Source organism: Papaver somniferum, chromosome 1 (genome assembly GCF_003573695.1).
Source record: "Papaver somniferum cultivar HN1 chromosome 1, ASM357369v1, whole genome shotgun sequence".
NCBI classification, from domain to species: domain Eukaryota; kingdom Viridiplantae; phylum Streptophyta; class Magnoliopsida; order Ranunculales; family Papaveraceae; genus Papaver; species Papaver somniferum.
In genome coordinates, this window is record NC_039358.1 from 153,535,093 (window position 1) to 153,547,721 (window position 12,629).

At 35.8% G+C, this 12,629-nt stretch overlaps 1 protein-coding gene across 1 annotated transcript; it reads right to left on the bottom strand.

Annotated features, from left to right (window-relative positions):
- Positions 1-5,466: 5,466 nt before the first annotated feature.
- On the bottom strand, positions 5,467-6,033 carry LOC113352431. The gene has a single exon (XM_026596251.1). The coding sequence runs from the start codon at positions 6,031-6,033 to the stop codon at positions 5,467-5,469; it is 567 nt and encodes a 188-aa protein (XP_026452036.1).
- Between the last annotated feature and the right edge of the window lie 6,596 nt (positions 6,034-12,629).

Consider the following 12,629-nt stretch of genomic DNA (forward strand, 5'->3'; position numbering starts at 1 on the left):
TAATGTCGGTTTTGGTTCCACGTATCTTTGTTCTCGAATCAGTTGTCAAAACCTCCTAGATTTTGCATATTCATGATTCGCATAGAAAACGTGAAGAGTTTATTTCTCCCCAGGGACAACATAAGATTGGGAACTTGGGTTGCACTTGCACACAAGGTGTGTTACGAAACTGGATGTAGGATCACATTTAGCGAATGGATATGGAATTTCCAAAGAAATCAGTAACTTAACATGATATGTCTGTTAATTAAATTTAGAGAGGTTAGTTGCTGCTCGGCGTATGTGGGAGTAGTTTTATAGAAACACGTTCATATGAATTAGGAATGGTTGTTGACCCAAAAGTTTGATTCTTCTTTTCTTAAGTGGCACTTTTTCGTATCTTATCTTTTCAACAAAACTAAAGTACGAAGTAATGTCATTTTCCTTCTTCACATAAGTGCTCTTTACGGAATTAGCGTACTGCCTAATCAATGGTAATATGACGAAGGTACTAAATACACCATAATTTTTTCGATATCAACCCATACAAACACATCACCTTGTGTAAAGATATAAACTGAAAATTCGGTTTCATTATCTTGTCTTAAGTATCAAAGGAAAATACTTATATATCAAGATATTAGAATTTAACATATATTTAAATTACTACGTCGATATTAGGTGAACTTTTCGAGCTAACCCATGTACATCTCGATGTCTGCTAAACCTCAATACACCAGAAATATCGAAATGCCAAGTCCGGTTAAACATACTTGGAAACGGTCCTGGAATAGATCTTTGGGATCTGTCCTATAGTAATCCTTGAATCACCTTTTCAACTACGAAAAGTTTCACAAGTTTACTTCCTTAAACTATGTAAAAGAACATAATTCCAAGGTATGGATTCATCCGGAAATTCAACACATTTAATAATAACGAATTCAACACATGCAGTCTGTATAGATTGACATTGAAAAGATTGTGGTGTACTCGATACCCTCGTCATTTTAATGGGCATCAGAACACACAAGCACGATAATATCTAACAATATGTGTTTAGTGCGATCTAACCTATTGGGACAACGAGTCTGAATAAAGGTAAGCCAGGAAAAGATTCAGTTAACGCATACGCATCACAAGATTTTTGTGAATCTCTGACAAATGTTTGAGAAGACACTTCCTCATCGAGCTCAGATCTCTTTTGAAAATACTATGAAAATTCTCATAATGAGATTAAATTAAGTCTCTTATTCATGATCAATGACAAATATTGAAAATCCTTCTCTGGGAGATGAGAGCTTCATTGGTCATGTGAATTTAAAAATATCTGAGATAAAAGAATTAAGCGAGCAATTTATATTTTGTGCCAAATACTCAATCTTGCACTAGAAAGAGAAGGTAAAGTTCTAATTTCTTATACTCAAAGTACTAGAATATGATCAACTTCTTCTTGATCTAACTTCATTGAAAGCAGACTTTCTTTCTCTCAAAAATGATTCTTCGTTCAAGAAAAATTAAGGAATAATATTCATCAGGAAAAAGAGTTTAAACTTCTAAAGAACTCCGTAACTGATAAATATAAAATATCTCATTAGAATATGAAATTAAGACTGTTTCCAAACATGTCAAAATGTTAGAGAATGAAAACCTTCAACTCGTTTCATAAAATCGCTTGTTGTCACCTTTTAAGGATAACCATAAGATTTTATCAAAAGGGGCGGAATCTGATAGTAAGATTTTTCTTCCAAAAGGAAAAAACATGACATAGCTAACCAAGATAAAGGTTTTCATCCCCTAGGACAAGAGAAGCTCAAGTTCCACTAGTTCCTGACAATAAAAACTACAATTTACACACAGTATGAAACGATGTTACTTTTGTGGAATAAAATGTCATATTCTAAGAGATCATAAACAATGTACTAAGAAGGTTAATTGTCGTTCAATCTCTAAAGGAAATAACATCTAGTCAACGTTGTCATAATCGACCTTTTATGAGGCAAAACACTCATAACTATCTTATCAGAAGTTCAGATGTCTCAAACTGGAAAAAAATCCATTCCAACAAGAAATCGAAAGATTGTTCCTCTAAACATTCAAAATTGCTCATTTGTATAAATTATATTAGGAGCAAATATCAGAAAAGCGTCTAGAAGTGGATACCAAAGAAGGTTTTGAAACTGCAAAAGAAGGAATTTTATCGAACTTCTAGCTCCTCTCTTCACAAGGTACTGTTTTTACGTTTTGATGGTAACGTGTTCTATGGTAAGTTTAATGTTCCATATAAGGAGAAAGAATCTCTAAGAAAATGCTAAAAAATCATTGTTCTACAACTGTTTGTGAACAAGCCTCACTTTAACATAACCTAGTTACTGAACAAGCCTCATTTTATGCTCAAAACTTTCTTTTTAGTAAGTTTAGTGTATGTATTCGAAAGCACAATTGGTAATAGTTTTCGAGATAAAAGAAAGGTATATCCAAAAGAATATCTAAATTATCCACTTTATATTCGGTCCAGTTACGTGTTCGAAACTTGATTATTTCATACCCAGTGATTTTGTTATAGAACTGCTCGGTTGAACCCACCAAACGTTGGTATATCAGTTTGGTTGTCATAGTTTAGCTCCAAAACTCGAAGTTGCTTGATTAGATTACTAGAGTCAACTTCATCAGGTTAGACTATGAAATATTAGAAATGTAGATACTTGCTCGTGTTACTCTGAGGAATCTGAAGATGTATCAACATCAACAAACACCCCATCCTTTTGTTCGAGATTAACATTACAAACTTGACTTCCTTCCGTTTCTATCTACATTTCTTTCAAGTTGTTTAGATTGAAAACATAATATATGAAGTATATTTAATTATGTATCTCTAGTATTAGTGACTTGATCATTCTTTTATTATTAAAGTGTCAAGGAAGTATATACTAGTTTTTTTATACAACTTTGGTATATTGAATTAAAAAGTATAACGTTTATCTTTCGAACTTCGTAAATATGACATAACACTATCTTTATAATTTGTTAATAGTTAGTGTATTGAACTTTTGGGTTGATATTGTACCTAGAAAACTATGTTTGATTACATGAGTTTAAGGAAGTAGATTTGCGAAACTTGTTTCGTAGTTGAAAGGAATCAAAGAATCTATTATAGTACCGATCCCTCAAACAAGGATCTTTACTAATACTTGGTGATGTTGTGTTCGTTGTGACCACCTATGGTGTTTGTACATTCCGGTGTTCCACATTTGTGTTATCGGAGATTGTTACAACAGTGAGGTTACACCGGGTTCGAGGTGGTAGTAACCTTCTGTTTCGGTGTTCTATTTTGCATAAGCTATAGGTGTTGATTTCATCCTAGGGAACAATGTTTTATAACATTTGTTTAAAAGAAGTACATATACGAACTTGTTTCATAGTCGAAAGGGAAATCATGACTGGTCCGGTTCTTTATTGAATATCTTTTGGATGACCAATGCAAGATGACAAGGTAGAACCTATCTTAACTTATGTTGAGAATTGAGGTATAACCGGTCATGGACTATAATATGTAACATGTTGTAATCGGTCACAACATACTTTGTGAAGTAAGGTGTAACCAGTCACAAGCTACCTTTAGAAGCAAGGTGTAACCGATCACAAGCTAACTTGGGAGGCATGGTGTAACCGATCACAAGCTACCTTTGGGAAGTATGGTGTAACTGGTCACAACCTATTTTGGGAAGCATGGTATAACCGGTCACAACTTAAATTGTGAGTCATGGTATAACCGATCCCAAGGAGAAAAACCGAGTTTCCAATATTCACATATCTGTTTATGTTTTGTGTGATCTTGGAATTAGGGTTTGCTGAGAGAAACTTCTATATGTCAATATTATTTGAACATGTACATAATATCTTATCATTAATTGTTCAAAGATATTCCTTGATGCTCAAGGTGATCCCGTACCGAAATATTGAAAATTTAATTACCAACAATTATTAAAGCATATCCTAGGGAAAATATTATTAGTTAATGTGCTACACTAATAATAGAAGTTTTCTAAGAGAGATTTCAGAAATATGGTTTGATAATAATTGGAAATAGGAAAACTGAAATTAGGTACTTTAATGCATATCTTGAGAATATTTTCGGTTTTGGAAATTCCTTGTTATTCAAACAACCTTGGTCTATAAATACTTGAGTTTGCATTTCTTGCAAACTATCCTAAGAGCTAGGTTCATTCTTGTTTTTTTTCTGGTCGAGCCGTCTATCCGGAGAGGAAAGTACCCTAATTAGGCAAAATCTCTTAACCGCTCGTTTAAAGACTTCTGTGGGATCAATAAGCTATACGAGTACCGTTGGTGGGAAACTAGATAATTACATTGTTATTTTAGTTTTAGATTATTGATTTGATTGACTAACGATTGTTGAAACTTTGATTGCACCTAGTTTGATTTTTCTTGAGAGCCTTCTCTTCTGACATAAGGGTCACTCAAACTAGATCAAAGTATCGACGAGATCTTTAGAACCATTTGCGGATCTAAAGACATCTTGTGATAATGCATTATTAACTGACTCTGTTATGTGTATGATTGATCACAAGAGAATGATCAAGTTGTGTTGTGCAGGTCATTGAAGGCAATTGAAGATTTGAAGATGAAGAATATTTTCTTATTAGTTTTCGTATCTTGTGACTATAGTGCACAAACCTTGATCGACTGAGATCCAACTAGAATCGTGTTTATTTTTGATAGACTTGATTGTCTAGTTGTGTAAGATCGACATTGCTTTATAGTTACTCTTTCAGTTCTATATTGATTGATTGCGAATCTAGAAATTAGTTATTTCGGTAATCAAGTTTTAGATTGATCTAACCATACAAATGAGTTTTTTAGTTTAAACGGAAGAGCCTTTGTCAAAAACTCATACATATATTTTACCAAAGATTGATTAGAGTGGTTACCAAACAGATTCATTCCTTTGTTGTTTGGAATACGATCCAAAGGAGTAGAAATTCAGTGCGTGACTCTAGAAGTCGAAGGAGCAGGGATACTGAGGAAGCTAAGTAGCTATGGGTAGTCTACTTGGTTTAAACTATACAAAGTTGGTTGTATTGTTCTTAGCACGTTCAGGTGAAAAATCTACAACAATTAAACGGAAATGGGACGAAATAGATCGGAAAAGACAGTAACACTGCCGTGGCAGCCAATAACACTCTATTAATTTATTCTTACCAAAATTAGAGTTCTCTTACAGCTTAAATGCAACTCAAAAGAAAAGGAAAACCCTAAACTGATCGATGAGTCAGAAATGGACACATGTACCCAACTCATTAGGCCGCTAGCAGTCAATGATTAGTCGGTAGACACATTTACTTAGCCATACATGGTTGGTGTTAAGGGAACCCGAGTGTAACTTACAACCAACATGGGAAAGTCACATGACAATGCCCCTCTGATTAGCATATCCTTGTCCTCAAGGATGGAATTTAGGAAAATGGTGTGCTATGTGAGCAGCATCTTCAATGGAAGCATTAGTCCACCTAATAAGCAATTGAGGTACAGAGAAACCATTGCGCAAGATAGTTGTTGAGTCCAGGACAATTGCATGAATGACCAAAATAGTACCATCAGTACAGGCAGTGAGGGAGATGGACTGTGGGTTGCTCCAATATGTTGATTAAGTTGAGAAACATGGAAGACGGGATGAATCCTGGATTCTACTGGTAACTGGAGTTTGTAAGCAGTTGCACCTATCCTCTGCACAATAGTAAATGGTCCATAGTACTTGGCTGGCAATTTTAGGTTTCTTCTCAGAGCCACAGAAGTTTGTCGGTAAGGTTGCAACTTCAGATAAACCTTGTCACCTACAGCAAAGACTCTGCCAGTTATTGTCTGATCAGCAAAAAATTTCATCCTCTCCATGGATTTATGACGAGTAACTTTCAATAAGTCAATTACAACATCTCTCTGCTTTAAATAGTCCTCAACAACAGCAACAAAGGTGGTGGCAGTAGAGGGAAAATCTAGGTGTGGAGGAAGGTAGCCATAGAGTACTTGGAAGGGGATCATTTTCAAGCTAGTGTGGTAGTTGGTATTGTACCACCATTCTGCCAGAGGAAGCCACAAATGTCATTTCTTGGGCTAATAACCACACATACACCTCAAGTAGCTCTCAAGACAAGAGTTTACCCTTTCAGTTTGGCCATCAGTCTGTGGATGGTAAGTTGTACTTAAGTTCAGTTGAGTGCCCAATGCCTTGAATAAGTCTTGCCAAAAATGACTTGTGAAGATTTTGTCTCTGTCAGAAACAATGGATTCAGGCAAACCATGAAGCTTGAAAACATGGGAAATAAACTCTCTGGCAATAAAAGAAGCAGCGTAAGGATGATGCAAGCCAATGAAGTGGTTGTATTTAGTTAGTCTGTCCACCACAATTAAAATGACAGACTTTCTCTCACTCATTGGTAATCCCTCAATAAAATCCATTGAGATGTGCTGCCATGCATGATCTGGGATAGGCAATGGTTGGAGCAACCCAACAGGAAAAGTATGCTCCCCTTTGTTCCTTTGACAGACATAACAAGTGGAGACATATAAGAGAATGTCTTTTTTCATTGTAGGCTAGAAGAAATAAGACTTGGATCTAACATAAGTTACTTGCATGCCAGAGTGGCCACCCACAGCTGAATAGTGAATTGAATCCAAAATTTTGGTCCTGGTGGTGGATGAACTGCCAATATATAGTATCCCTTTGTATTTTAAAATTTCATTCAAGTAAGAGTACTTAGCAGCTGACCTGGGAGTGAGTGCAAGCTGAGCAAGTAAACTATGAACTTTAGTGTCATTAGCATAACTGTCAATGATCTCTTGAGCCCAAGCTGGTCTTGAAAAATAAGCAGAATGACAGGTAGCAGTGGAGTGAGATCTTCTAGAGAGAGCATCGCCTACTTTATTCTCAGGGCCCTTTTTGTACCTTATCTCATAATCATAACCCAATAGCTTCATAAGTCACTTCTGCTGCAAGATAGTGTATATTTTTTGTTCCAAGAAGTAGTTAATACTTTGATGGTCTGTCTTGATAATGAAATAAGTGCCTTGTAAATAATGTTTCCACCTAGTGACTTCTTGGAAAATAGCTAGCAACTCCTTCTTATAAGTAGATAGTGCAGTAGCTCTATGTCCAAGTGGTTTGCTGTAAAAAGCAATGGCTTTGTTGTCCCGCATAAAGACATCACCAATTCCCAAGTCACAAACATCTGTTTCCAAGACAAACTGCTTTGTGAAATCAGGTAAGGCAAGCACATAAGTGGTTGTCATTGAAGTCTTGAGTCTAATAAAAGAATCAGTGGTAGCAGAAGACCAATGAAAAGAATCTTTCTTCAGCAAGTCAGTTAAAGCTTTGCTAATAAGATCACAGTCCTTAACAAATTTTCTATAATAACCCGTGAGGCCCAAAAACCCTCTAAGAGCTTTAATATTAGTAGGTGTATGCCAATCCACCATGACAGAGATCTTTGCAGGGTCATCCATAACTCCATTAGCAGTAACAATATGCCCCAAATACTCCAACTCAGATTGACCAAAACAACACTTGGAGAACTTTGCATACAATTGATTTTCTCTAAGAATTTGTAAAGCAATTTGTAAGCGAATAATATGGTCTTCTAAGGAAGAGTTGTAGATTAAAATATCATCAAAGAACACAAAAATAAACTTCCTAAGATGTGCTTGGAAAATATTATTCATAAGGGTCTGGAAGGTGGCTGGTGCATTTGGTGAGACCAAATAGCATTACCTAGAATTCAAAATGACCATGATGAGTTCTGAAAGCAGTTTTATGGGGTGTCAGAAGAAAACACCCTGATTTGATGATATCCAGACTTCAAATCAATCTTTGTAAAAAACTTTGAACCATGCAACTCATCTAATAGTTCATCAATGATTGGAATTTGGAATTTATCCTTGATGGTAATGTTGTTTAGCTTCCTGATCAACACAAAATCTCCAGCAATTGTCCTTCTTCTTAACAAGCAAAATTGGAGAAGCAAATGGACTGTTGCTGGGTTGGATTACACCAGAGAGTAACATTTCTTGGACCAAATGTTCAACAACCGATTTCTGAATGTAAGGGCATTTATAAGGTATCAAGTTGACAGGCAGTGAATTAGGTTGGAGAAGTATTTTGTGATCCAGCTTTCTTTGGGCTGGCAGAGACTTTGGTTCAGAAAAAACATCAGCAAACTGGTGGAGTAGACTGGATATCTGTGAAGGTGGCTGATATGGACTAGTGGTTGTAGAAATAAAGAATATATGACCCACCAATCCATGAGAATGCTTTTGAAAGAATTTTTTGACTGCAGAGCTACTCATCATGCTTAAGGATGGTTGTTGTGTTATGCCCTGTAAGGTTATCTTCTTTCCATGATGCTTGAAGGAGATACATAAAATTTGATAGGTTGAATAAGACATCCCCCAAGTTTCTTAACCAATCTGCACCCAGAACAATATCACACCCTCCTAATGGAAGGAGTTCAAGTCACCACAGAATTTGTGGCCTTGCATAGTCCATTTCAGTTGAGAACAAATGCCAGAGCTCACAGTCTTATCACCATTGGCCACAGTTACCATCAAACTAGAAGTTTGTTCTATGGGGAACTGTAAACCTTTGGCCAAGGCAGAATTAATGAACCTATGTGTACTACCAGTATCAATAAGAATGGATATTGCCTTCTTCTTGAGAAAACCAGGTATTCTAATAGTGTTAGCTGAGACATTACCTGTCAAGGCATGTAGTGAGATTGCCATATCACTCTCAACTAGAGGTCCTTTATCAGTTTCATGCTCAGTCTGTATTCATTCTTCAGAAATTCTGTCAGCTTCTTCTCCTATCAAAACACATAGACATTGTTGCTTACAGATATGGCCTCTTCTGTAGAAATCATCATAATTAAAGCATAACCCCTTGGATTTTCTGGCTTGGACTTGTTCAGGGGTGAGTCTTTTCAGTGGTAAGTTGGAGTTAACTTTAGGTGAGTGGTGGTGGTTATAATGTAGATGGAACAGAAGTTGGTTTGGGATTGAAGGTAGTGGATGAAAATTATCTGGTGGTGGAGAAGAAGTTAGGAAGGGGTCTTTGAATAGGCTTAATTGGTTTCTGTTGTAAGGAAAAAGTCTTTTCCTGCATCCTAGCCAATGAAAAAGCATGAAGTAAAGTTTTGGGTTCAAACATAAGAACTGAACTCCTTAGTTCGTCTTTCAAGCCACCAATAAAACTTGCTATGAAGTATGTTTCAGGAAATTCAGGATGAACACTTAACAGTAAGGCTTTTAAATACTCAAACTCCTCAAAATAAGCATCTACAGAAGTAAGCTGAGCCAATTTATTGAAGAGCCCAACAATATTCTCATGAGCAGGGTTTTCAAAATGTAAGCAAGTGTTAGCACATAAGTATTGCCAAGGAATATTATCTTTATTAAGGCAAAAATTGTCATACCATTTACTTGCCTTACCATCTAAATCTATGGATGCCATCCATGTTTTATCAATATCCTGGATATTTTACATCTGGAAATAGTAATTGCATTTCTGAATCCAGCTATTTGGGTTATCTCCATCGAAACGTGGAAAGTCAAGCTTCAACAGGCGATGAGGGTGATTGAAATCTCTACCACCAGAATGAGTAGTAAAAGCAGATCCACCATTAGAGAATCCTTGATTAGAACTTTGAGCTCCATTTTGATCTCTATTAGAAAAAAAAATCCAACTGAGATTGCAGACCCTTTTCAATATCTGTCCTAAGTGACTTCATACTAGCTTCAATCTCACTCTTCAACGACTATACATCCTCCTTCGTCGACGTTGTACTGAGTTGCACAACTAGATTGTTTACCTTCACGTGTAGGGAATCGATCTCAGTTTGCTGTCTTGTGTTGGTTTCCTGTAACTCTTTGCAAGACTGAACCACCATGATGAATAATAGGAAGGAACGACTCTGATGCCAATTGTACTGTTCTTAGCACGTTCAGGTGAAAAATCAAAAATAATTAAATGGAAATGGGACGGAATAGATCGGAAAAGACAGTAACTCTGTCGTAGCAGCCAACAACACTCTATTAATTCATTCTTACCAAAATTAGAGTTCTCTTACAGCTTAGATGCAACTTAAAAGAAAAGGAAAACCCTAAACTACTCGATGAATCAGAAATGGACACATGTCCCTAACTCATTAGGCCGCTAGCATCCAATGATTAGTCGGTAAAATCATTTACTTAGGCAGACAGGTTGGTGTTAAGGGCACCTGAGTATAACTTACAACCAACATGGGAAAGTCACATTACATTGGTATTAGATTTTGTATAACTGCTTAATTCTGAGAGTATTCAAAACTGGACTAGGTTCAGGGTTTTTTCTGCATTTGGGGTTTCCTCGTTAACAAAATCTTGTTGTGTCATTTACTTTACTTCTGTATTATAATTTTTTTATTATAAAGTAAATTACACTTGTACGTTAATCTGAATTAGTTGACATTGATCCTTGTTAGAGCACTGCTCGGTCGAACTCGCAAGCATTGTTATCTCAAGCTTGTTTTTCAAGTTTAGTTGATCAAAACTATATCTTGATTTCTACTCTACTTATAGTTATGTCTTGGATTATGATAGAAGTGTGTATTTGAGCATTAGACTTCATGTCATTCACCAATTGAAGAAGCACATCTACTAAAGATCTTGGAGGAACTTCGTCGAAAAAAGGTATCTCGAGACTAAAACTTATCTATCACTCAGAAGTCTATTCAATTATATCTTCTAATGAGACTAAGTCATATAGCTATATAGACTTTGTGTTATACATATTTGGAATTTCGAGTCAAGATTATCTCATTTATATAATTCTCGAAATATGAGTTTAAAGCTTAGAATGCTTCATCATCTACTTGACAACTTTAGTTGTTTACAATTCATTTTTTAGAAATTAAATATTAAGTCAAGATTGATCATGTAAAAATTACCTTGAACATCTTACATGATCTGTGTGAGATAATCATTTGATGTTAACTCGGGATGTTTCATATTGATCAAATAATTATTTGAAAATTACTTGAAGCTAGTGGTATGTGTAAGAATACCATTGTCGTATTCTAAGGATGTTTCAAATCGATTAACAAGAGTTTTAGAACTACTGTCAATGTCTTGATACATCACAGTATGCGTACCCTGTATGCGAACTGTGAAGTACAGGTTCAGGTCCGGAACTCTTGTTTGCGAACTGTGTTTGCAAACGAGTTTATCTGTGATGGGTCCGGAACTGTGGTTTATGAACGGTAAAACTAGGCAAGGTCCAGAACGGTAGTTCGCGAACAGTGGTTATGTTCTAAAATCGGTAAGTATGACAACTTATTCACGTACTCTGTGTTCTAACTACTGTCTACACTCATGAACTCAGGTTCGTTTGCGAACTCTGTTTGCGAACTGAAATCCCTGGATTATTAATGCTTTAAGGTATGCGAACTCGGTTTGCAAACCGAGGCATTATGTTCATGAATTTGTTCTTGTATAAGTACTTTGTACACTTAAAAACCAAGCCGAATATGTTTCAAATGCTCCATGGATATTTCTATGAGATAGTGAACACTTAAAAAACTCGCTTAAAACACATTTAGATATATTTGATCATCTATCGTGATTAGTTGATTATCATATTTGGTCTAGAAGTGCTAGATGAATATAACTAAGCTAAAAATTTCATATGGCTAACTTCGGTTAACTGTTATTGAGCCAACTTGTTATACACATTTAGGTACGGTTCATCCATATCTAAATATAGGTATATTTTATTTGTGTGTGTCAAGCTAAATCATCTAACGGTGGAGATTGATTGCTTATTTTCTAAGCAAACTTAGCTTGCATCTTAAATCAGGAGTTCATCTAACGGTGAATATTAATTGCTTTGTTAATAAGCTATCTTATCTTTGATTGTAAGCAACCCTGATTTGAAAGACTATATAAGGAGAAGCTCTAGCATCTGGGAAATCTAATCCCGACACTTTCATGCGTCCTAGTTGCAAACTAGAGTCGATTCTCTCTTAACCTAGGTTTCCAGTTCTTCTGAAAACCATTACTATGTGTAACGACTTAAAGACTTCGATTGGGATTCGTGAAGCCAGGTCCAACTATTTTCTTTGTATTTGTGTATCCTGATCTTACTTTTTCTATCGCATTGAGTTTAATCTTCTCTAATATTTTCTCAAGATTTATTTATGATAGGTAAGATATAAAAAAATAATCACAATAGTTTCTTCGTCTCAGACTCTTGTGATTCCGTAATAACTTCTTATGTTAATCAGTTTGGTTATTGTAAGGTGACTAATATTCTAGGATGCTCTTCAGGAGTATAAGACCGGATTATTATTTGAGTTTTATGTTCACCTTGATCTTTATCTTAAGACGGAAACAACAAATAGAATAGACTTATTTGTGGGAGACAGATTTGTTTATAAGTCTTCTACTTTGGGTCGTAGAAACTTCTAGGATGTAAAGGACGTCATCTAGGGGAATCAAGTGCACAGAGTCTTGCGATATTCAAGAGGCGTAAGGAACGCGAATCGGTGTGAGACTTAGTTAGGGATCAAGTACATTCCAGTCTGAAGTTAACATGTAGTAGGCTAGAG